The sequence below is a fragment of the Copadichromis virginalis genome, linkage group LG14 (genome assembly GCF_057382275.1).
Source record: "Copadichromis virginalis isolate Kocher_CV1m ecotype Utaka linkage group LG14, C_Virginalis_male_GT1.1, whole genome shotgun sequence".
NCBI lineage: Eukaryota > Metazoa > Chordata > Actinopteri > Cichliformes > Cichlidae > Copadichromis > Copadichromis virginalis.
In genome coordinates this window covers 35,943,845-35,970,440 of record NC_140631.1, presented here as the reverse complement: position 1 = coordinate 35,970,440, position 26,596 = coordinate 35,943,845, and the positions used below count along the sequence as shown (strand labels likewise).

The 26,596-nt window shown below is 36.6% G+C and overlaps 1 protein-coding gene across 2 annotated transcripts in view; it reads left to right on the top strand.

Annotated features, from left to right (window-relative positions):
* The window catches only part of cntn5 (contactin 5), a 111,879-nt gene that overhangs the window by 53,775 nt on the left and 31,508 nt on the right, over window positions 1-26,596 (top strand). For both annotated transcript variants that reach the window (XM_085430666.1, XM_085430664.1), the window contains exons 4-8: window positions 4,723-4,846; window positions 4,958-5,133; window positions 15,897-15,992; window positions 19,158-19,361; window positions 24,001-24,103. In XM_085430666.1, the coding sequence (XP_085286792.1) occupies window positions 4,723-4,846; window positions 4,958-5,133; window positions 15,897-15,992; window positions 19,158-19,361; window positions 24,001-24,103 (703 nt within the window). The remainder of the gene's footprint in view (window positions 1-4,722; window positions 4,847-4,957; window positions 5,134-15,896; window positions 15,993-19,157; window positions 19,362-24,000; window positions 24,104-26,596) is intronic.

The following is a 26,596-nucleotide window of genomic DNA, read 5'->3' as shown; positions in this document are numbered from 1 at the left end:
TATGATAAGTCAATTCTGGCATTTCCTGCACCTTTTAGCAACATATATTATATGTTATGACATGGACTCACCTGAAACTTGATTGTGTTTGAAATACAAATATTTTAATAATTTTCAGTGGCCCATTCGCTAAACTAAGCAGGACAGGTGCAGCACACTGATATTGCTGAGTTTATGTCTGAATGTGCAGACAGAGAGCCGTGTAAATAAGATGCAGAAAATGTAAAGACCTGATGGGCTTCTTTTATTTTTAGAACTAGTAACACTGCAAGGACTGACATCAGTTGCTTTATATGCACTGTAAGGTTTGCAACTTAATATTGATTCATTTTCCTCCAGTGATGAGGATATTACTTCAAAAGCTATTTATTTCCCTGTAGAACAATGAATTGCTGACAGTATGAAAGAGATTATATACAGCACGGGAAGAAAAAACAACATGATTCCCATTTTGTCATTGGATTATTTCTAAATAGCGGCAAATACTCAAGGTTGAGTCACTCGTATTGTTGCATTGCTGACATTATGTACCAGATCAAATGCAGTGTCAGCTAGTGATGAATGCCCTAAGTGTATTAAAATGGGTTCTGGGGATAATTCTCTGATTGTTATTGCCATGTTTATCTTCCAAATGTTATCTCTCCAACTCTCACACACGATGATGCTCTGCTCTTAATGACAACGGTTAACTGAACTAAATCTATGGTTACAGTTGTGGCCACAAATGTGACAAATATTTTGGATGTCAGAGCCAAAACATGGAGACTGTAAAAAACAATCTTGAGAAAGTGGCTCACATCCAAACTGGGTGCTGCAAGAATTTCAGTTCAGTAGTAGAGAATTCAATTGAGGATTGTTATGTAAGTTAACTAAATTATAAAAATTACATTTTACACTAGCAAAGTTGCCATTGACTGAATGTACTGATAGATTCTGAAACTGTTAGTGTTATCAGGGGGAAAAAAATCATTTTTTGTGACAAAATAAAGCAGAGTTACTTCTGTTATTTGTTTCTCTTTTCTCTCCTAAACCAATTCAAAAGTATCACATAAATAAACAGTATTGCAAAATATAGGATAAAAACCTTCCCTAAGGCCAACTAAAGCAAAATGCTCAGTGTAATTATGTCTGTTAACCAGTTGGTTGTTAAGCTGGCTGTCCCATTGGCATTGCATGGAGCCACTGCAGGTTGGAAGTTCAATGATTATGAAGTTAACAAAAATAGCTGATATTATCATGCTTAGCTTTGAGTTTTTTAATGTCAATGAAAGGTAGGGAAGGTACGTGTTAGTCTCTGACGAGGGCATGCTGCTGCTTAAACTACTGATTTAAACGGCAGCATGCATGACTTGCATATATATATATATATATTCAGCTACTATATTCTCCTGTGTCACATGCAAACTTCAAAGAAGCTCTGTTTACAGAGCTTAGAATATCCCTAAATGTGCAATTCTTTTGAAGAACACAAGATTCAGCTGTCTTTTGCAATGTCTGTAAATCTGATGTGTAATGCAACTAGGAAGCCTGCCGTACAAGGTGCATCACTTTTCTGTTACCAGCCGAATGAAACAAAGAGCACTCGGAAGAAACAACACAACTGCAACAGGGACTGTCAAGCAGAAAACTCCAGGGCTGAATGATACTGAAATAAATAAAAAAATTACTGACATTTCGCTTCTGTCTATTATATATTTCTTTTTTTTTTAAAGGCAGGCTTTTTCCCCGGCTGACTTGAGAAGCTCTGTTTGATAATAATTAATTATTCTACAAACTTTGGGATGATTTTTTTTAGGAATGTGCACCAGTATAGAAAAACTGAAAAATATTTTTTGGGCGTAAAAACGATCAATTCGTATACTTACTTACTTACTTACCGCTACAATACACCGAACACTAGAGGAGACGCCCCTCTGAAGGCCCATCATTATTGCTCCCTTCCTCAGGAGTGAGACTATTTTCTCCAGCACCATGCTTGTCGCCGAAAGGTGGATGCTCATGGCAGAATGTGTAACCCCTCCTTAACAGGTCCCATTTTGTGGGAGGGAGGAGTTGCAATCTGTTCAGAGAAAAGCAGAAGACTGGCACATTGAGAGAGGATGTACCCATGTGCCCTGTCCTGCTTGCTGGCAAGAAGGCTGCAAGGACGCCTGCACAGTTTTGTTTGGCCTGCACCCCAAACTCAAATGTTGCCTTTTTGTTAGATGCTCATTTTGCAGTCTGCCGCTCAATAGGTAACAAACTGGGTGTTTTGTAAATGGATTTTAAAATCTATGCACCAAAGAACCCTTCAGTTGAAGTAAATCAACTTATATGTGTCATAACAATTTAGTTTTCCTTGTCTGACACATATCCTCTGATGTGATTATTGACACATTACTGTGTCAGAGCTAGAAGGACATTGAAAACATTATACCTCCAAAAAACATTGATGTCTGGGTAAGTTTTTTGTAACCTGTAGTTCAGTGGCGTTTACAACTAAAGTTTTCTCTGTACTGTTGTAAAACAATCGTGTCTTGTATATATTGGTATAGCAAATTGGTTGACAGTTTCATCTTAGCTCTTTCATTAAAATCTATTTAATGAGGTCACACTGTAGGTACCTCTGGACTCCTAACAACCCATGTGTCCCCCATGTATGCTGCACGCTTTCAACTAAAAGAACAAAAGTATGACAGTTTTCCCTTTGAACCGCGCACATGCATTTGATGACAGTTGTGCTCTGTGCCTTAAAATGAAAGATCAAAAGTGTTCAAAATGTCATATTTCTTTGCTTTTGGGATATCCTATGAGTTAGGAAGTCAGTGATGTGGTAACGCATGGCTGGTAATTTTCTAGTGCGCATTATGCATTTATAAGTTTAATAGTTCATTTACCTACTGCTTACTAATAACAGAGGCTAAAATAATGATCTAAGATAGATTTTTAACTTGAGGTCACAAAAGTAACAGAGTAGTAAATGCCTCTAAACAATGTGCAGTTATTAATTTGGTGTAAGAAATAAAGATACAAGATAACTGATGTCAATAAAAAATAAACAGAATATAAAATGAACTGTGGAACAATGGTCAGAATTCCCATTGTTCCAGCTTCAAGTCTTCTTCCTGGAAGACTTGAAGCTTGTATAGCTGCAAAGGGCGGGCTGATATTAAACCCTATGGATTAATAACGGGATGCCACTCAAGTTCCTATGCATATTAAGGCAGACAAGCAAATACTATTTTCAATACAGCGTATTTGAAATGAGCTTGTGTTCCCATTTAAACGCAATGGTCTGTCTTATTACATTTGTTTGTATATAGCAATTGATTAATACCATATTAAAGCACTTATATTAGAGTTACATACAGTAAATAATTTTGCTGAATATCAGATAAGGTCCTTTTAGTGTGTGTGTGTGTGTGTGTGTGTGTGTGTGTGTGTGTGTGTTGTTTTTTTATTTTTTTTTATGTATTCTTCTGCTTGCCAAGAGTGTTATTTTAAAAAAGAAAGAAAGAAATAGAGGCCTGGTATCCACCATAGCAAAGAAGGTGAACACTGCAGAAAGATTGACAGAAAAAATAATGCTTGTGTTATAATATTCCCTCCAACAAATAAAAAAAATGCCTGTTTTCTGCTCAGTGGCAGCATCTTTAAATTATTCTGTAAAAGGACAGAAACAAATCTGTAAGAAGAGAAGATGGATAACAATATCGTACTAATGTTATCAGTCCCCTAACATGGTTGTTTACCATTTGATACCTTTGTTTAGCAAACTGTATGTGCTTGGATATCAAGTGCAAAGCCCAAAGAGATAGAAGATGTACACTCCCTGCTTTGCACTCCCAAGCCAGGGCAACAAAAATACTTTAGTAAATAGCAAAGTCAGGACCATCACTTGTCTTTCGTTAATCACTCGCCCATTTAGTCAAACAGCAGTGTGTCCAAAAACGTCTAAAAGAAATGGGATAAAAGCTTAATGGATAATCTTAAAGGTTTAACTTATATCATCATTCATTTTTAACATAAGAAACCTAAAAGATTACCCTGAGGAAAGGATCACTTCTAACTTCAAAAGCTGTTATAGCTCTTGGAAGGACAATGCTTTTCAGGTGTTCTTGCTCAAAATTCAGTTTAGAGTGCCATTTTGAGGATTACTCAGTTCTTTGTAATGTTAGAACTAACAGATTAGTTATAAAATATATCGCTCAATCTGGAATGCACTAATTAGCCACAATATTAAAAAACAGACAGGTGAAGGGAATATTTTGTCCATAGTGCAGTGATCTTCCCTCAGGTCCTCACATATATCTAACTGTTACTTTGACATGGACTAACCACTGGCAGCAACCTCCCTCAGCAGGAAAATGTAACCTGATGGCTTAAGAATCACAACAAGGAGTCCATCAACCTAGCCTTCAAGCTCTCTAGATCCCAATCTTGGTGACCATCAAAAATGCACCAAAGCAAGTCCAGTCCACAGCGCCCCATCTTGTAACCTAAAGTCCCCAAATCCCACAGTGCACCCCAGACTTGTCATGTCCTTGCCCTGACTTGTCAGAGCTGCTTTTACAGAATAAAAGTGATACACACAATATTAAGCAGGTGGTTTTAATGTTGTGAAAAATTGCAAATTTCCTACTGTTTCATGCACAAATCAAATTCCAGAGTTCATAGAAAGCCCCCTGGCACTCTGTTATGATAATTATAATCATCTTCTCTCCATCTCTTCTTTTGTTGTAGAAAGTGAAGAGTTTGGGCCTGTTTTTATCCAGGAGCCAGATGATGTTATTTTTCCTTTGGATTCTGATGAAAAGAAAGTGCTGATGCACTGTGAGGCACGGGGGAATCCACCACCCACATACAGGTGTGGCATTCGTTTGTCTGTGTGCTAATTGAAATTTCAGCTTTAACTCGAAAATAAGTTGGTCATTCATCACAAATATAACAAAAACCTTATTCCTCTTATGTTTTTCAGTTGGTACATCAATGGGACGCAGGTAGATTCAGAGGCAGATTACCGCTACACATTCATCGACGGAAACTTAATTATTTCCAATGCAAGTGAGATCACTGACTATGGAAAGTACCAGTGCAAAGCAGAGAACAGCATTGGGATTGTCCTCAGTCGAGATGCTTTATTACAGTTTGCATGTGAGTATGATTTCTCTGCTTTATTACACCAACTTTCTACCTAGTAAAGTTCAGATAACCGCACTGTAAGTCAGTATTTATTAAAACAAATGGAAAGTGCATTTCATTTTTGTCAGACTAAGAACTTCTATGAAGCAAATACTTAGCTTTAAGCCCTTTTGTCTCTCTGAGTCAAAATAGCCCTGTTTGGTTCTAGGGATAAATAAACACTATGCTTTGTTTTGTTTTGTTGCTGAATATAGTTCCCACAAGCTCCATCTGATACTGCTAAAGGGGTTGGAGCTTTAGAGTTCCTACAGAATTACTTAAGAGGCATCACTAGATTGGCCTGCAGCTGTGTAGCAGGCAAAATGGATGAACTTCTCTATAAAAACACAGCATTTCTTGACGCCCAGAGAACCAAGTGCTTTCTTTACTTTTGGTTGCATTCATTCACAAAGTTTCATATATATCAATATGATCCAAGTGAATAAAAATCAAAAGAGGACCAGTCCTAATTTAAGTGTAAGGCAGATTGCTTGGCAGGCTGGAATGCCCAGATGGTAAAGCACAGGCTTCAAAAAAGTTGTGCCTGTTTGTGTGGAACGCAAGATGTACCTCAACATGTACCCTCATCTGTGTTCTCAAACATATCCAGATCTTTTTCTCCTCCTTTTTAAACTTAAGGGTCATGTACAAATTTATGCTTGAGTTTTTTACTTCTAAAAAAAACAAACTAATCTACAACCAATTTATCAGGTTGCATTATCTATACCTAATATTAGCATTATTTTACTGCTATGCTCTTATTATCCCATTTAAGCACCTAGTGTATTTATAAGTCTAAGCCCAAAGCATAAAGATGTTGAACGTGGCAAACATGGGAAAGTATAGAAGGTGTTTCCTTAGGTTTCACAGTGGAGGACCCTGACAGCTAATGCTGTTGACTATCTCAAAGTAGTTCTCATATCCGAGGCAATGGGTATAAGAATAGATACATGTGAGTGAAAATTTAAAAGGTAAACATGAACCTTCATCCTCTATATTCAGGGAATCAAGTGGCTATGTTATACTACTGTGGGTATTTTGCTGGCGTTCTCATGATCCACTCGGTTCCTCTTGGAGGAACTGATGATTTTAAATTAATACAAAGTTAAACAAAGTTTCAGTTGGAACTGAAACTTTGTTCAACTATTTACCATACTTCCCATACTAACACACTCTGTTAATTCATTTAGGTTGTTTTCCCCCTTTTAGGGTATTTGTTTTTTCTTAGAAGATGGTTAGTAGTGTGCTTCTGAAGTTTTAGGCCTTACACAACAACTTCAGACAGCACTGAATGACAGCAAATGTCTGTAATCCCCAGTAAAATTAAGTAGAGTACCAAATAAAACTGTAGAGTCCACCATTGTTTCGATAAATTTAAACTGTCTTGGCCTGACTCTGTATCAACCATCATATTTAAAGAGGCACATTTGTTGTTTTTCAGCATTGTGTTTTAAAGAATCAGTTTTCTGTTTTGCAATGGACTCTTTATGTATAGCTTTTTTAGTTTTGTGTAAATACTTTTTAAGTTTCATTTCTATTGATCTAAAATCAGTAAAGATGCATTTTTTGGGCAACCTCCAGAGCATATGATTTGATTTGAAGCAAATAAGGGTTTGTGAGATTTGCAAATCATTCAATTTTTATTCACACAGCATTCCAACTTTTTTTGGAACTGGGGTTGTGGATCATATTTTGGTCACTCTTTGTTTACTGTTGCAGTTCTTCAAGTGTGTGCATTTTGCTTTGGTAATCATATTGAAAAAAATGTGGTTTGAGCAGATAGTGAGGTTAGGGATATGTTGTGTTGATTGGCAGGTGTGTCAGGTGAGATGATGGCCAACTGTCACACATCAACTTCATCCAAACAACCTTTCCACAAAATTGGATTTTCTAGTTTCAATAACAGGCAGGTCATCATGTTGTTACTATAGATATATCTATAGATATATAGATATATCTATATAGATATATATAGATATAAAATTCAATGAGTATCAAACACTGCAAGTACTGCTGTTTGATACAATCCTTACACATAGTTCATTATGCTAAACTGTTATACCTGAGAGCAATAAAAAATATGTATGCACAGAAAACAAAATTCATATGTTTTGTTATGATGTAATTAAAAAAATAAGCTCTAATAAGAGAAACTTTCTAAAAAATTTCAATGTGTTTCAGTGTACTATGTTTAACAGCTGCTTTGCTGTTTATTTAATAATGATATTTAACATGGGATTTGTGTGACTGAAGCTGCCTTTGCTAAACCATGAGCAGAAATAGTAGTCCAATCATTTCTTCTCTTCACTAGATTCATTCCAGGGTTTTTTCTACCATGTAAAATAACACATCTGTGTGACTGTTTCTTTTGCTTCGTGCACTACAAATATTCAGCAGCGTGAATGTGCAGTAGGCTACATTTCTTTAAAGTGCAGCCCTTCAAAAGGCTAGCCACAGAAACAAAGAAAGGTGCCCTGCAGCACACATTTAAATGCAGAACCTTCCTTCGCTCTTTCAGCATATCAAATGGTGGGTATTTATCACTCAGCATGAAGCTCAACTTTTCCTTCCCTTTTCATGTTAGCACTGCACATTTTTATGCAGTAGCACAGTGGTTGATTGCTTTACCTGGTTCAGATTCATATGGGTACTTCTTTTCCATGTAAACTGAACGTTTTAATGGAGTAATTGATGCTTTATTGAACTAGAAATCAGTGTTCAAGCTATGTGACTTGTGGAATGCATTACACGCATATTAAACAGCATATAGAAACCTGGCTTCTTGTAACTTTGACTTTAGATTGGAACATGATTACCCCAGTTAGATTGTAGAATTTAAAGCACAGCGCTGTAAATACTAAAGTCCTTTACCTGGTCTGAAAGAAGCCTCCAACTTCTATATAGTACCTGCAGCAGGTTGAGTTTGATTCACGCCTACTTAAAATACTAAAGGTTAATGGGCTTGATATTGTTTTGCACAAAAACTTAATAAGTACTATCAGAGAACATCTTGAAAGCCTCATCATAATATCATCATAATAAACATTCACAGCCCTTGTGTGTGTGTCAGTTCACCTAAATGTTTTTGCTACTTTATATGACTCAGGAAACTTTTGTTCTCTATTTCACACATTACAGTAATGTGTGAATTGTAATGGATAGTGAGTCAGATGAGCTATTGCATCTCTGGTTATGTTATATAATAGTAATAATAATAATAATAATAATAGTAATAATAATTAATCTTATTATTCGTTTAAATTTATTTTAAATAAATACATTTTTTTAACTTATTGGACTGAATCAATTTGAGTAGGCTGTCAGTGTCCCTCATTTATGGTGGTGGCTCTATGTTAATGCACTGTATTCATTTATCTCGCTATAGATAGCGGCCATACTGATCACAGCCCTGCTTCACTGAGTCATGAGAGAGTAAAGAGTGGACAAGGCAGAGTGCATGGGGAAAGGTTGAGTCAAGGCTCTATATATTCTATCCACTGGTCGTGTACTCTGTTCGAAAGATGTTTCAGTAGGATGCTTTTTTTCTCTTTGTTTTGAAATTCTGAGCTACTGAACTCACACTTGGGCTGCTTTTCAGCCGTGACTTTGAAGGCAGCAGGCAGAAAGGAGGCGTCAGATCTTTCTCTCCGAAGAGTCCTTCTCCCCCTCTCTCTTTTTGCGGACGTGAGGCTGGCCAAGGCTCAAGTCACTCCAAGCTGTACAGTAGTAATGAAATTATCAGGATGCTTTAAATCAAGCACTGGAAGAGCCACACACACCACTCTGATATGTTCTACATTATCAGATGTAAAGCTCATTGATTGAATTGATTCATACTGACCTTGAAATATCGGATTTACATTAAGCACCTGTTCCTTTGCTTGCTGCAGATTTCATCACTGACTTGGATTTTAAACATTTATATGGACATATGTTGACTTGTAATTTTTCTGGAAGCTTTAATGGCCATGTTTTTTGTTTTTGTTTTTACGTTATTGAAAAAGTCAATAATATTAACTCGGGTACATAGCTTTAGCTTGTAAAAGGACGTTATATTTTCTTCTGGTTTCATACCATATTTAATGACTGAAGCACCCACTTGGTCTTAATTTGTCCTGTATGTTAAATGATCATTCTGTCTATATAGCTTTTTGCACTTGTTAATCAAATAGTACTTCAGATTTCTTAGTGCTTACCTGATATCCCCCTTGTGTTGCTTCTTCCTGTAAAATGTTGAATTTCCTGTGTGCCTGGAGTTGTTTCCCAGGAATTGTCTACCTTTACCGTGTGTTTCAGACACACAGGGCAAGTGTAGGCCCTTAAAGTAAATATACTAAGGTCTGGAATATCATTCATTATTGACAAATTTAGGCAAGCTGCCCAAGAAGACCCTTCTCTCCACAACATGTAGCCTGGCAGAATTTATTAAAGGGAGAGAATATACTGAAACGCTCATATCCACATCTGGTTGCTGCCAACTCCCGCAGCCACGTTGTAGGTCTGTAATTACTGTGGCTGTACTCGTGTCTGTGTTATTTACTCACCAATTACTCACTCAGTCATTTCATATTTTATCCTATTTTATCATTAGATAAAAAATCAATGTAGCTTCCTCATTGTCTGCTTACTAATTAAAGACATTGATCAAAGATAATGCATGAGTTATGTTGGAATAAAAAAGGGAAAAGATGTAGAGCAAAGCTACACTGACAATAGAAGACAGGGTGGTGACAGCTGCGGGTGAATCAATAGGGAGCGCAGAGACAATCATTTCCATCCGTGCTCTGGTGGCATGCTGTTTCCAAATGGGCCAAGGTGTTATGACAGAGTATCTCTAGGATAGCTGTCCAAGACAATTAAAACAGGAAAAAATGGCAAGACAGCTACGGATGGGAATCAGAAATTGGTTCCGGTTCAAGACCTGTTCCAATCTATCGGAACTGTATTACTCCTGCTTTTTTCTTTTATCAGTGCTGGCATGTTTTCTGACATGAGCACATTGCACAACAGTGACATCAAAGTCATAACTGTGAAGCATGTGCAAATGTGCAAACTTTTTTCTTTTTCTTCTTTTATTGTTTTTATTATTATCTCTTTTATTGGGACAGCTGTTGAACATAACAGTAGTTTGCCTTTTTACATTTTCTTTGCTGTCACATTTTAACTTATAATTGAAAAATAAAGAAGACGGAAAAAGAAGAGAAAAGAAAAGAAGAAAAAAACAAAAACAAACAAAAACACCCCCCCCAAAAAACAACAACAACAACAACAAACAAACAAACAAACAAACAAACAAACAAACAAAAAACTAGGGTTAGGAGGCAACAGGGCAGGTAGGTTTACGTAGAACTCAGGGTTGTAACATCATACACAAAATCACACCTCATATGCTTAACATAGTCTGTCCATTTAGACCATATTCCGTAGAAGGTATCCCTCTGAAGTTTAAGATAAAATGACACTTTTTCCATCGTATAGATCTCTTGTACAGAATGTATCCAGTCTTCTATCGTTGGTGGTTCAGGCTTAAGCCATCTTCTCGTAAGAGGCTTTTTACTTGCGGCCAGAAGGATATACAGGAGTCTTCTGTCGTTGGAATTCAGTTTATCCACTGGTGCATTGCACAAAAACATGGTCTCAAAAGTTGAAGGAAAAACAAATGAAAAAACATTTTGTAAATGATCATGGATTAGAGACCAATACTGGCGAATATCTTTACAGTCCCAAAAGATGTGGAAATGGTTAGCTCCATCTCCCCCACATCTCCAACATTTATCACCAATTCCTCGATATCTTTGTTGAGCAGGGGTAATGAAAAATCTCATAATGCTTTTCCAGCAAAATTCACGCCAAACATTAGACCCAGTGGTAGCCCACTGTATCTTGCATGCGTGAGCCCAACACTTCTCTGTAATTGTCAAATTACCCTCCTTTTCCCACTTCGCTTTAATATGTCGTTTTTACACCGCCAGATGCTGTTATATAATTTAGAAATAATTTTACTTTGCACTTCAGATTTGGTTAGTAATAAGAATGTTTCTACAAATTGTAATTCGTTTAGGTTCACTTTTAAGTTTTGATTAAAATAATTTCTGATCTGTAGATATCTAAAAAAATCATCAGATCCCAAGTCATGTTTACTCCTTAAAGATTCAAAGCTTTGAAATGCACCCTTATGGACAAATGAATAATAATTGGTTATACCTTTTGAAATCCAGCTTTTGAATCTATTATCATATTGATTTGGAGTAAAATCCGAATCATATGCACACCATCTTAAAACCTTAGAGGCATTTTCCAAACCACCAATTTTTATTACTTCTTTCCAAGCTGATATCATTATTTGCAGTATAGGTTTATCTGCCATATGTATTTTATTCTGCAATTTTATGTCCGATATTAAAGCTGAAACTGGTATTTCTTTTACTATTGTTCCTTCAACATCTTTCCATCCGGCGGTGTAGTTTGGACAACAGAGACAAATCAGCGGTCTTAACTGAGCTGCACAATAATATTCTCGTAGACAGGGAAGCCCACGACCTCCCTTTTCTTTCTTTAATTGAAGCGTTTTATATTTAACTCTAGCTTTTTTCCCATTCCAGATATATTTTGACAATGTTCTATCCCATACTGCAAACTGTTTTTGTGGTATGGTAATCGGTAGAGACTGAAACAAATACAGCAGTCGGGGAAGAATATTTAATCTGATTGATTCAATCCTGGAGTGTAGGTCCAGAAATGGAATAGTGTTCCATCTTTGTATATCTGATTTTATGGGTTCATTTAGAGGGGCATAGTTGGCATTGAACTTTTTGGTGAAGTCTCGATGTATTACCACCCCTAAATACCTAATGCTATCTGCATCCCATTTCCATTTATAACGATTCTTGATTTCAACTGGTGGTTCGTAATTTAAAGTTAATACCTGCGTTTTATTTATATTGACCTTATATCCCGATAAAGAACCATACTGTGATAGTGCTTCCATGAGATGGGGGAGTGCCTGTGAGGGACAAGTTAATGTTAAAAGTAAGTCGTCAGCAAATAATGCTAATTTCTGTTCCCCTCCTGGCGTTCGTACTCATGTTATATGCTGACTCTGCCTAATCCACTGACTTAATGGTTCTATAAACAAAGCAAAAAGCAGCGGTGAAATGCAGCAACCCTGTCGTGTACCTCGTTCCAGTATAAATGATTCGGTGAGGTCCCCATTGATTTGGATTTTAGCTGTTGGTTTGTTGTATAACTCTGAGATAATATCAATTATAGATTTATCAAAATTAAACTTCTCAAGCACTTTGTATAAAAAGGACCATCTCACTGAGTCAAACGCCTTCTCAGCATCTAAGCTTAACACTAAGGTCTCTAATTTTTGTTTGTCAACTTGCCGCAATATATGCAAAACCTTTCTGATGTTGTCCTGGGCCTGCCTATGTTTAATAAAACCCGTTTGGTCATTATGTATTAACCTAGGTAATATCATTTCTAATCTCTTAGAGATAATAGATGTGAACAACTTGTAGTCAATATTCAACACACTGATTGGGCGATAGTTGCTACATTCTAATTGATCTTTTCCTTCTTTTGGTATAATGGAAATTATTGCTTCCCTCCATGAAGGAGGGATAATTTTCTTTTCCATTACCCAATTAAATGTCTTTATCGTGGTGGGGATCAAATGATCCTGCATTATTTTATACCATTCAGGGCCGAACCCATCTGGCCCCGCCATTTTCCCTCCCTTTAATCTTTTAATTGCCAAGTAAATTTCTTCTTTAGTTATTGTGGACAACAGCATTTTATTTTGTTCCTCTGTCACACCTTGCAACTTTAGACCTGAAAAGAAAGTATTGACAATAGAGTTGTTATCTACAGGAGATTGGGAGTAAAGTTTTCTGTAGTAATTCTGGAAGCATAGTTTAATTTTCCCCAGTTCAGTTTCTATTTGTCCATTAAGAGGATTCTTTATTCTATGTATAGTCCTCTCTGCTTGTTGCTTCCTAAGTTTAAGAGACAGAAGTCTTAGTGATTTCCTCCCTACCTCGCATTGCTGTTGTTTAATAAAAACGATTTTCTTTTGTATATCTATCATATTTAAATCATCTATTTTTTTCCTAAGTTTTATTATGTCAGATTTGATATCATCACAGAATGTAGATGTTGTAGCTCAGGTAAGAGGATATACTAATTATTTTTCCTCTAATTACTGCCTTCAATGCATCCCATAATATTCCTGGAGATACCTCCTCATTTTCATTATACTCTAAATAAGTTTCTATTTCCTCTTTCAAACTCTCTTTAATATTTGGATAATTTAAAATGTTTGTATTCAGCCTCCATAAGGTTGATCTATTTTTGCTATTCAGGCAGATCTGAGATGGTACAAGCGCCTATTTCACAGCTTTTAATTCTAAATAGGTCATTCTTAAACATGAGAATATAATCTAGCCTAGAATATACATTGTGTGGAATTGAGAAGTGGGTATACTTTCTGTCATTTGGGTGTAAATCTCTCCACACATCTAGTAGTCCAAAATCGTCCATAAAATGCACCATTCTTCTTCCAATACTCCTCTGATCGCCTTTTCCATTTGAAGAGTCTAACTTGGCATTTAATGTGATGTTAAAGTCACCACCGCAAATGAAAATTCCCTGACTCCTTGTTGTTGCCAAATTCAAAATCTGCTCATATAAGGACCAGTCACTGCCTGGGGGAATATACACATTTAAGAGAGTAGTCATTATACCCTGAATTTTACCCATTATCAATATATATCTGCCTTCTTTATCTTTAAATTCCGAAATATGTTCATAGTTCAAAGTTGAGGATATCAAAACTGCCACCCCCCTTCGCCTCCCAGAACTATGGGAGGAATAGAAGACATGTTTGAAACCTAATTTGTTAAGTTTTGCATGATCTTTGTCAGCTAGATGTGTTTCCTGCATCAGAACAATTTCTTTTTCTTCTTTTAGCAAATTTTATTTAAAATAAAACAGTTGCATTAATTCTAAAACCCCAAGAAAAAAAAATACAGGAATCAATAAGCAGTTGGTAAATCATCCAAATTGTAAGTAGGTACTAGCAGTATTCCATCCATTTGCTTCCGCTTATCCTTTTCAGGGTTGTGGGGGGCACTGGAGCCTATCCCAGCTGTCATAGGGTGTGAGGCAGGGTACACCCTGGACAGGTCGCCAGTCTGTCGCAGGGCTAACACACAGAGACAGACAACCATTCGCACTCACATTCACACCTATGGGCAATTTAGATTGTTCAATTAACCTATCCCCACAAAGTGCATGTCTTTGGACGGTGGGAGGAAGCCGGAGTAGCCGGGGCGAACCCACGCAAACACGGGGAGAACATGCAAACTCCACACAGAAAGACCCCGGCCAGATGGTAGAATTGAACTCAGGACCTTCTTGCTGTGAGGCAACAGTGCTAACCACCGTGCCACCATGCTGCCCCACTGGCAGTATTAGCTGTACAACTCATAGAAATACCTATCTCTAAAGTCAACAACAGTGAAAAACATTGAAATGTGGACAAGCCAATTGTCTCCATCTAACACTGAATTGAATGTAAAATGTGACTGGAATCAATTTTAGATAAAAGATCAATCACAGTTGTTTGTAAAAGACATTAGACATTAAAAGAAGCTATCTTCAGTCATTGGGATTCCAGGATTTTTAATTTTGTGTGTTGTTGTTCCAAGATTGCTCACTGTCAGGAGCTGATAAACTGTCCATTTAGTGCTGGATCTGTCTCTTTCTAGGCACAGGAAATGGTGGGCATAGCAAATTGATTGGTGGTGTGGACTGAGTGCTTGCAAATCCGAGTTGTGTGGCAGGTCATTCTATTGGGTGTTTAAATGAAAAAGTGCCGTATACCCAATGTTTTTTCTTTTGTTTTGTTTTTTTTTCTTAATCTTTCAGTGTGGTCACTACCTGAACTATCCTTTAGTTATTTCACCAAAACAAAGTTCAGTAATCCAGTGAGGGTTTTTTTATTTCAGTTTTTAAAGACACTGACTATGCTGTGTATATATAAACATGATATTTAAAGGGCATGTACCACAATTTTCATTAAATGTGCCACAAAGTCGGTTTCACAAGTCACTCTGAGGCATAATTGTGAAGACTATGGAATGAAGGCCATGAAGACCTAATCACCTGCCCCAGGTTAGAGGTCTGTCACTTGATCTCCACACTTTGCCATTGCTTCAGCTAAATGTTAGCAGCCATCGTTATGCTCCAAAAAGCTACAATTCTGGAATGAAACATCCATTGTTCTAGTCATGAACAGTAACAACAGGGTCAAAAAAACATACTTGGACACATAACTCTATAATTGTAAAGTTCCATGTGATTTAAATTAGAACTTATTAAAAAAGTAAAATAGAAAAGAAAATGCAACTTTCTGGTTTTTACTGGCTTTTAACATTTTCCTGTTGTTGTTTTTTACCACTGTAGTGGTTCAAAGTACGTAGTTTCAAAAGAAATACATAAGCTGTCTGTTCTTTGTCTCTCGCTGAGTACAGCATGTTTTTGTGGAGGTACTATCACTCGGGGAGAACAAAAGCTTTATTGTTACCTCACCAAATCAAAATTACTTCCCTCATCAAATGATGAAGTCAAAGGCTATCAGCAGAAATAATGATGGTTCTGTATAAATTCATTATATCTTACTGTATTTGTTTTTATTTGCACTGAAAGCTTTCGTTTCCATGCTGTTCTAGATCTTGGTGCTTTCAGTACAAAGGCCCGGGGTGGGGTTTCTGTGCGTGAAGGCCAAGGTGTGGTACTCATGTGTACCCCTCCTCCCCATTCACCAGGTAAGAGTTTAGTTTTTCAATCACAGGCAGAAGAAGAAATTCATTTTTTGCTTTTATTACCACTCCAGTGTGAGTTATTGCTCCCACTGTTTATTTTTATGTTATGCATTGTATTTTGATTATTTATATTTCATAGCTGTTCACTGTCCTGTCTATCCATCTATCCATGCTGTTCATATTAGTGTGCCAAGTTACAGTGACCAAAGAGCCAGAACTCCACTTATGAAAGATTAAATTTACTGGATCATTACAACTAGAAAGAAATGTTACACGGCCAATTATTTCACACAGCCACCATCTTTAATGCCATATATTTAATATCCCTCTCTATAGTCGTCCTTAAATATAAGCTCTTATGGGGTTTTCTGTTTGCATCAGCTCTGTCATTCTCCTGCACTGCACCCATGGGAACGTTTGCCAAGTGCTCTTCAGCACCCATACACATTTCTAGATGCCATTTTGCATCTCATGGTAGCAACCAGAGAGTCGGTGACAAAATAGCTTGTTTAAAAGAGACGCAGTCAATAATTAATGTTGCGTAATGACTGACAGATGTAAGTGTAGTACAGAGTTTTCTCAACCTTAAAGTTTTTCATCAGTCATAGTGCAGATGTTGCCCTTGCTCAAGGAGTATGTGTGAATATGAATTTTTCACAGGGAGTTTGAAAATCAACCCCTCATACATACATGCATTTAATTTTTTGACCAAGGTCTCTTCTTGAATGCTTGGAACTCTGATTGGCATGTGATTGAAATCAAACACTGGCGATGATGTTAGCATGATGACAGCATAATGGAAATAGTGATTTTCTGTCTTTTGAAATTTGTTGCAGTCTTACTACTATAAACTGTAAAATTGACCCAGGTTTCATAATGACATACTTTAAGTCCCCTGTGTTGAATTGCTTGCATTATATTCATTATGCGGGCCAAGTGGATCAATACAGAATATATTATACAATCACTCAGCCGTTAAATGCGTAATTCAGGGCAACTGCATTAGATTTAAAATTTATTAGTCTAACAGAAAATCAGCATTTAAAGAGTAAATAAGAAAATCCATTGAAAATTTAATCTACAAAATACATTTGTGCTACACAGAATAATTGAAGGACCTTAGCTTGTTGATTAAGAAATTTCTGGTTTCCTGTACCTGTTCCTTGTATATATGTGGTTAAATGATACAGTAAGATACAAACTGCTTGTCAGGGAACAAGCTTGGATATTGTTGTCTTGATTTCTATTTTATAAGCTTACCTTCCCTCAACTATAAACCTAAGCTTCTAAGCTTTTACAGCATTGCATTTATCCACAAAAAGCGTTGCTACACTAATCATACTTTAGGCCAAAAATGAATAGTACTTGATCTCCCCTTTTTATGTTGTGATATTAACTTTTAGGTTTAAAAGGGATATGAGAGGCCAGTCTCAACATGTTGTTGAGCCTTTATTTTGATGCTTATTTTTTCATATTTACAGATTATACTCAAAAACACAATACACGTAAGATTATGATTTATTTCTTCGGCATTGCTTACACGAAATGAAAAATGATCTCAAAAAACTTTGATTAGATGCCTCATCCATAGAATATCCTACTGTGATGAATGCTTTGGTGTGTCACAGTTCAAATTCATATTGAAGAGGGAGTGCTAAAAAATGTTTGGGCTAAAATGGCTGTGGGAGGATTCAAAGACATTAAAATGCCACTTATTTTGCAAAGGCCTTGTGAGTAAAAATAGCTGTGAGTCACTGAGATATGAAAAATTGATCATCTTCCGTTTGATGGTTTTGAGAAGTTTCTGTGTGTTTTGGGTAAATGCTGCGTATAAAGAATAGAAAGAGTGTAATGAAACTCTGGCGTCTTTGACAATGCTTATTGTCTAGAACAAGGTCTGTTATCTTTTATATCAGCAATGATATTCTGTGTTAAGTTATTCTTTTTAGTTTTACAGGGTCCTGTTTGACTTGTGGACCAGAATCTGGAATATCACTATTTTACCTGTTCTTCCCTCTTCGGGGAAGAATAGCAACATATGATGCTAACTTTGGACAGTAATCTGTTAAAATACAGTATTTAGGAGTCCACTAACACTGAGCTTAAATTGAGTGTTGAATTTAGTCATAAGATCTGTGCACTAATAATGTTGCATCTTTAAAACATCAGTTATTCATTATTTACCAAGAAGACAAGAAGCTTATCCTTTCTTTGTCTGTTTCTTTCATGGATTATGGATCCAGATCGAAGAGTTGTAGCACAAAAGTTCAATGTTCAATGGGATGCAGCGTTCCACAGATTGAATTTAATTGTGTTTCACACTTTAATATTGATCTTGGCTATGTATAAATGTGTAACACATGGAAATATGTCACAGTTTAGCTCTGTATTTACCATATTCATCTATCCATTTATCCATACATTAAACTGTCACTTCTGCCACATTCATAAGGTACAAATGGCTAAAATACAATACATCTTACCAAGTACTTTATTACAGGTATCAGGTATTTATATCTTCTACTCTTACTGCATTTTGTTTGAAATCTAAAAAAGATTGTGATCCATCTACATCGATAATCATTCAGAATTATTTGCTATAAAAGCCAGCTAAATCTGTTTTTAATGACTCTGAATACATTCATAAGCACGTTCATACACATGACCAAGCTTATTGGAATCACTCTGTCCTGGAATGATACCCTATCATATGCTAGTTTTACCTTTCTGATAATCACCGGTTAATTAGATTAACCTCCCTGCAAATAACAGGGTCTTTAAAGTCTTCTTCTCTGAACTTTAAGCACCTTAATATTATTTTTTAGATTAATTTAGTCTGTGATGATCAATTGGCTTTGTTGCTACATAAAATCCATACTCATGACTCCTTTAAATCATCACTGTTTCAGTATTATATTGAGCATTAAGCAGTGTTAGGCAATAAGCAGTAATGCAAAATGCGTCTATACAGTACTTTAGACCATTTCATAACCAGTGTATTTTTAGTATATAAATGTTATATTTCAGTACATTGCAATAGTTTATTTGTTAAAGAGGTTAAGAAGACCTTTTTGGGTACTCTTACACAGATAAAGAGCTGATCAAAATTCATACATGTAAAAGTTTTTTTCCTAATGTGTACAGTATCTGTCTTAACTTGCTTTTCAGAGATTATCTACAGCTGGGTGTTTAATGAATTCCCCTCGTTTGTCGCCGAGGACAGTCGACGCTTCATTTCCCAGGACACGGGAAACCTCTATATTTCGAAGGTGCAGCCCTCTGATGTAGGAAGTTACATCTGTCTGGTGAAAAACACAGTGACAAATGCAAGAGTTCTTAGTCCCCCAACACCTCTGACACTGAAAACCGACGGTGAGTGTTTTTTTGGGTACATAACACAGAAAATTTTAAAGTTCAATGTTTGTTTGACAGTAACAGAAAGCTAAAACTACATTTTATATTCTGTGTGTGTACAATATTGTGTAGAAATGCATTTGGAGGAAAATTTCAGATCAGATAGGTTAATAAAGTCGGGTGTTCTTCTGCTTTCCACTGAGCCTCATGTTTGTAGAGGGCGTTTTGAATTCCATACACACCATAAATAGATAGTGAGCAATGCTTTAACATTAGTGCGGGGAGCCTTCTTAGCTCACAATGTGCTTTGGTGAAACTGGCCATCGGGGAAATCATTTTCCTGCATAAAATTAACTGAATCAATGGCCCTTGCTGTGGATGGGAATTTGCTCTTTTATACTAGCCTCTCAGGAGCCATGGTGTGGAGCTGTTTGTTGGATACAGGTGTGGATTTCACCTACAGGCTTTTTTACATCCGACTACACAGAGAAACGTCCATCACTTCACGCAGGTGCCTGTCTTTGTCAAGGTTTCAAAGAGCCACTGAGATTACATCCCCAGTGAATCTGTGAAATGGCCTCTGTGCCTCAGAAACACGTTTGTTCCAAATGTTACAACGCAAATTTACCTCTTTACAATTACATGCCTTCCGGCAAGATTCTTGCTCTGTATTTGCATAACCTTGTGTGAAGTGGCCCCCTGAGACATACAAAACACTTTGCACATAACAGTGCTAAATTGGTTTGTGTCTCTGTAACTGAGCTGCAAAATGTAGTCATAAGGGCATATGGTCAGTCGGCTATTAGCATTTTAATATTTTTCATGGTTGGATAAAGAAACAGAAGATTAGTTGTTGCTGTGTTTTTTTTTTCAAATAGTGAATGAACGAAGGAAAATTAGTTCTGCACCAACCGTGTCCTATTTGGTAATGACACATGGGTTGAAGAACAGCACCCTCACCTGCAACACAACACGGCCAAATCTAATCACTACACCTGTAGGTCCATTACGCCAAAGAACGTCTTGGCATCTCTTGCTCAAATCTCATGATGCTTAGCAGCCTCTTATGTTGTGAATTTGGGTGTAAAATTCTGAAAATTACATTGGCGCACCTCACAGCAGTCGCCCAAATGTTGCCGTGCTGTTCCCACCCTTCAGTCATTGGAGTCTGACCAATTAGACACTGCAATCTGTGCCTCAGTAAAAATGAGTGATTATTACACAGCAGACAGTTCAAGCTGGATCTGTGCGTGGCTCACCACTGTCAGCTCCAGCCCTCACTCTCTTAATCAAAACAAGCATCTGGGTTCCATTATACCCAGCTGGAGGCCATTGATCGTCAGATCACAATCCACCTTCAGCAGAACGGGGCTAAACGCTAAACTCCAGACTAATACACCTTTTAAAAACAGTTCATCTCAGAAACACCTCTTTGATTTTCTGCTTTAGTGAATTTCGAAGCAATTGCACTTTTTTTGCTATATCATGGTGTTTATGATATCGCATTTGATACATTGGTTGTTTTTGGCAACTTTTTGTTAACAACAATTTTAGACAAAAAAAAAGAGTTTAGTATTGATCATGTTGATGAGATAGAGGTCTCAGAAACTCATGTATTAAATATGATACAAATGGCATTATAGGGATAAACAGTAGCTAAATCTGAGGTAATAAAACAAAATTCAAGAAACTGGACTAAAAATTGCAGATATATTCATGTCTTATGGTTAGTGAAAAATAAGGAATTTATCCATCAATAAATCTCATGTAGCTGGGAGAGTACCTTATAAATACAGAAATGCAACCAAAATCTATGGTGTATTTTTATCGTTTATACAGATAAGTGCTGCAATTTTTATTTGGGCTTCGGCAGCACAGCTGTCATTAATGTCATAACATATTTTCTGTCTCACTACTGTGTCAATAATATCAGTGAAAGACAATGTTTGCAGGCACATCTACGCATGGGCATGTTTTTCTCTGCTTCACTTTACTAAATTATTATTGAAGACCTCTGGTTCATAGATATATCGGATGTCAGAATGATTTTTTTGGCCAACATACTGTAGAGGCATAGTCAAAACAACTCCCTGTCCTTGAATGAATACACATTTGAAAAGGAAAGAAAATAATTGTCATTGTTCTTAATAGCACATTGTATACGTCTATGTTCTTTTTGAAGTTTAAAAACATTTAATTTAAAGAGCGTTAAATGTGCTATTTTTAATGAAAACAAATATATAATGTGCATATAATGCATATAATCTGTACATGCACAGATTAATTAATCAAGTGCATATATGACCCGGAGTTGTCAATTTATTATTTCCTTTTATTTTATTTTCAATTAAAGTTTCAGAAGTTTTGATTTTGATCGGCATCATAAAACCTATCTGTTGCTGGGTCAGAGGCCTAATAATACATTCTTTTAAATTTGTATTAACTTGGATTTTCGGTAAAAGTTAACAGGCATTATAGTTTGAAATTGGTTGGCAGAAGAATGAAATACAACGAGAAAATAATCAAATTTTCATGTGATTAATAAATGAAATTGGAACATAAAATATAATGCTACGCTGTAGGGTTGGTAATGTTTTAGCACACCGAGTCTACACATTAGTTCTTCCAATTCTATCAAGTCCAGCCACTGAGACTGAATATGATATTGAATATACTATGGCAAGAGCCAGTGAAATATTGCAAATTCATTATATGTGAAGGGCTGCTTTGGAGCCATAAATGTTGAGAATGAGATTGAAATTGAAAAGTTCTTTGGAACAAATATCATAAAACTCCTTTTCCATGCATAGTGGGCCACAATTCAATAACCCCACTCCCTTTCTTCATTCATTTTATCACATAAAAAGTGTCAGGTGCATGTAGTAGAAGGTGTAATTATGGTTTCTCAAATGTCAAGCGGGTCATTTGTCCTGGTGCTCATGTACTTTATAATGCATGTGGAGTCGTGCTACACATGCTCTGATATGTTTTGATGTGTATTCAAGTTCAGCTGTGGATGTGTGATGTTCAAATGCAATGATTGTGTATTTAACATTACCGTATGTCACCGTTCTCTTCACGCTGCTGCTAAGCGGCTCTCTTTGTATGCCTGCAGACTTTCCTGTTGGTTGTTTATATATGTATACACTGTTAATCTCTGTGTAAAAAGTAGTCAGTATTGCCTTCACTGGCACAATATTTTGGAAATCGTTGCCAGAGTCAGAACACAGTTTGGAGAAAGAGCTTTAAAGTATGTCACCCCCCTTTTTTTCCTGGAATCATTTACAGAAGAACCTGAAATTGGCAGAATAGATTTTCTTTGAGGGGTTTTATATCATTTTTTAAGGATCAAAAAATGGTTCTCTTGGTCAGTGTGAATGCTCCTGAGGATGCGTTTGTTCTCATATTATTGCATGTGAACTGGATGCTGTATTTGCTTGCTCGTTGCTTGTTGTGTGTCAGTTATATTTGCTCATTTATATTTGTATTTGTTACAAATGCTGCTTCTATCCTGGCCTTGGCTCTTGAAAAAGAGATTTTAATCTCAGTGAGACTTTTACCTGGATAAATAAAGGATTTAAATATAACACATATTTTCCTTTGCGAAAAGTAAAACATTCAGATAATATTCGTATTGCAAACACCCATTTAATAAGACAGATAACAGTAAATCCCTTTAAATGATGATGTTTTTCTTTGTTACACTTTTTTTCTTTTTTGTTTATTACCATCTCTGACACATCATCCTAGTAAATGAAAATAAATAGCCGGCTTAACATACAGATGAATAAACAAAGGAAACGTCCTCTGGCGATGGCTTAGAACAGAGGTGTTAGTCATAGTGGCACTTAGCAAGACTGATAACATGTTATCACTTGTGTCCTTCACAATGTGTTTGTGAATTGTTGAGCGGATTACTAATTCTTGAGGACAATAGTAGGAGTCATTTTGTCTCTTCTGCTGGAGAATGTTTGTTTTTTGTTTGTACGTCATCTTAATGTGCTGTTTGTGTTTTCGTATAAAGCTAATATGTCACCTACAGACTTTTCCTTACATTCCCACATCTTCCAAGTATCTGCGACATATTAAGACAAATTAAATTGCAATCTACCAAAGTGCTAACCCTAGCTAATCTTGCTCATGCTTTAACCCACTGTTTTTGTAGGGATTCAAAATATAATTATTAAGTTGTGTGCTTTACAGCTCTGTCAATTAAATAGTCTTATTAAAATAACACTGTATAAACTTAAGGTTCATGGTTAAAATGATTTTCCAGATGGTGTGCACAATGTGCATTCCACACCTAAACACTGCTTTGATTTAACATACTGTTCATTTTAAGAGGTTTAACCAACACAAATCTCTAGGAAGAATACATTTATAGCATATAATTTTATCCTTCAGTTGTTACTCTTATTTTGAAAAAATTGCAGGTGAAAGAGGAAATGGGTGCCTAAATTATTTTTATTTCTTTGTTTGTCTGTATATGGGCAACAAAGTTGAACAAATCGCCATAACATCAAATTGTTAAATCACTGCAGTCTGTTTTTGTGTCCACACTGCAAGACGCAAAGGAATAATAGCAAACTGGAGACCAACCAGCTATTGCAATACCTGCTTCTAATGAGTACAATTTCTCTTTCTTAACCCTTTTCAGGTGTCATGGGTGAATATGAGCCCAAAATTGAAGTGCATTTCCCTACATCTGTTCTGGTTGCCAAAGGAGTCACTGTCAGACTGGAGTGCTTCGCTCTAGGAAAGTAAGTAAACAAGGACATATTGCGCAAATATTGGTAGTTGTTTATTACAGCACTATCATATTAATCACCAGGAACAGTAAAGTACAGCTTATCGCTGCTCTGTTGCTGAGAGATCCTTTAGATAATCCTGCCTGTGTTTTTTTTTTTCTTTCTTCCTTAAATTACATTATTCCATTACCTGAATGGGAAGCAGGCATATCTTGTCTTCAGGCAGTATGTTAAGTGAGTGTAGAGAAGTGCTGCATCGTAGCTTGGCTGTTAGATGGCATGTTAGTGCATGGTGGGGGGGGGGACTGAATGGGGAATTCAGCCCTAGGGACCCATGTGTTCTTATAATTGAGAGCCCTAATGTAGCTGTGTTTCCTGGGTGCTTTCAGGGTCCATTATGAATGTAGAAAGCCAAGGTTATGTGTTTGGAAGGAAAAAAAAAGGGAAATTGGTAATAGTTGTCTGCCAGGAGGGAACACTCTTTATTCCACAGAGACTAAATCCAAACCACTCTCCACAGTTACTAAAGTTAGTGCTACTGGCTTCAATATTGCCTTTTGGAATATTTATTTTCTTTGTCAAAGTTCTGAAATTGGGAAAGACTTTATCTCTAAACACAGGTAGGCTAGATGACGAAAAGCGGAACTTTATTGGTAAAATCAGTCTAATCAGCAAGATTGCAAAACCATTGCAGTGGTGTTTTTTTTATGACACAAAATAATTCTGGTAATAATTTATCAGCTTTGCTCTTTATTTAGTATTTATGCAGTATAAATTATTCATTCCTATCTTAAGTGCAAACAGTCTCTAATCTGCGGATGACTAAGGGCCTCATAATTGTTTACTTTGATTTAATTTAATTATCCACATTATGGTGGTCATTCCCTAAATATATAGACACTGTATTATAATCTCACTCCCCTTGGCTTTTTCTATCAAGCAAAGCAGGAGTTTCTGAACAGTCTGCTTGATGGGAAACCCACTGAACAGCCAAACAGCTTGAATTCTTGCCCTGTGCCTCCCTCAATGAAGTAATTTGTGCATGATAGCTTTCAGTCAGACAGTGATCCCAGTGACTTACCCTTTTACGCAGAGATGAATGATTTATCAATGCACCCCATTAAGAAATGCCAATCTTTATATAGCACTGAAAATGAAGTTAAAATGGGTTTTGTACTCCTGTTGATCAATATGTATGATGGCACTGCTATCTAGTACAGGGCAGAAAAGCTCTTTGTGTGAATGCCAAAGCTCCTTGATGTGATTGTCTGAAGGGCGAAGAGAACAATGAGACAATGAAAACAAAAACAATATGAATACTGCTCTTAACTTGAAGGAATTTTGAACTATGTTCACATCATGAGCTATTTTAGTGATGTCTGTAGGAATTAATCAAGATTTTTGTTTAACTGCACCATGTAGAATTAGTAATCACTGTGGTTCCTGAGTTCCTTCATCCATAAAAAAGGTAAATTACAGCTTTGACTAGAAATAATAAGCAAAATACATATTACAGTTATACAGTAATTCCAGAGTCCAGTGACTTTGAAAGAACCTTTGAAAAATAATTTCAAAGGTATTTTTAAAAGCAGAAATTTAGATAAAGTAAAAATCTAACTAATTAAAAAGACATTTTTGGTTTCAAGCTCCACTCATAAATATTTGGCCTTTTGGAAGTTTTTATCAATGATGTGCTGATTTTAATGTTGCCTCCCTGAAAAGTCTGAGGCCTTTTTGAGGTTCTCTTAGAGAACGCTGTGGACTGAGGGAGGCCTTTGGATCATAGTCATGAGTGATGGGAAGGTGGGCTGGCAGATTAGTGCAGCAATAGCAATAGGACTGTTGTGCTGAGGAGAGAGTTGAGACGAAAGGCAAGGCTTTCAGTTTACCAGTCCATCTTTGTTTCAACCCTTACCTTTGATCACAAAATCTGTGTAATGGCCGTAAAAATAAGTTCAGAAAAACAAACAGCCAGATAAGATTCCTCCGTAGGATGGCTGTGCTGAACTTTAGAGATATGGTGAAAAGCTCAGACATCCAGAAGGAGCTTGGATTAAAGCCTCCGTGTCAAAAGGAGAGTTAGGTAGTTCAGTAGGTTAGGTAGTTAGGTTGCCTCCTGGGTGCTTTCCTCTGGAGGTGTTCCAGGCACACCCAGCTGGGAAGAGATCCCAGGATAAACCCAGAACCCACTGACAGATTATACATCTCATCTAGCTCTAGAACACCCAAGGATCCCCCGGGAGGTACTAGAAAATGTTGCTAGAGAGAAGAACATGTAAAAACAATGCTCAGCCTGTTATTACTGTGACCTAACTTTGGATAATTGTACATTAGATGGATTGATAATTATAAATGCCAGAACCACGCACCCTCAAGTTGAAATCCTGCCTTCACAGGATCATCTATAAGTAACTCTGGAAAGTGCAATTCTGTTAGCTGCTTTTATTTCAAGGGTTACTAGACTATGAAGTTCATTGTAGTTCAAAAAGCCTTGTACATTCGATG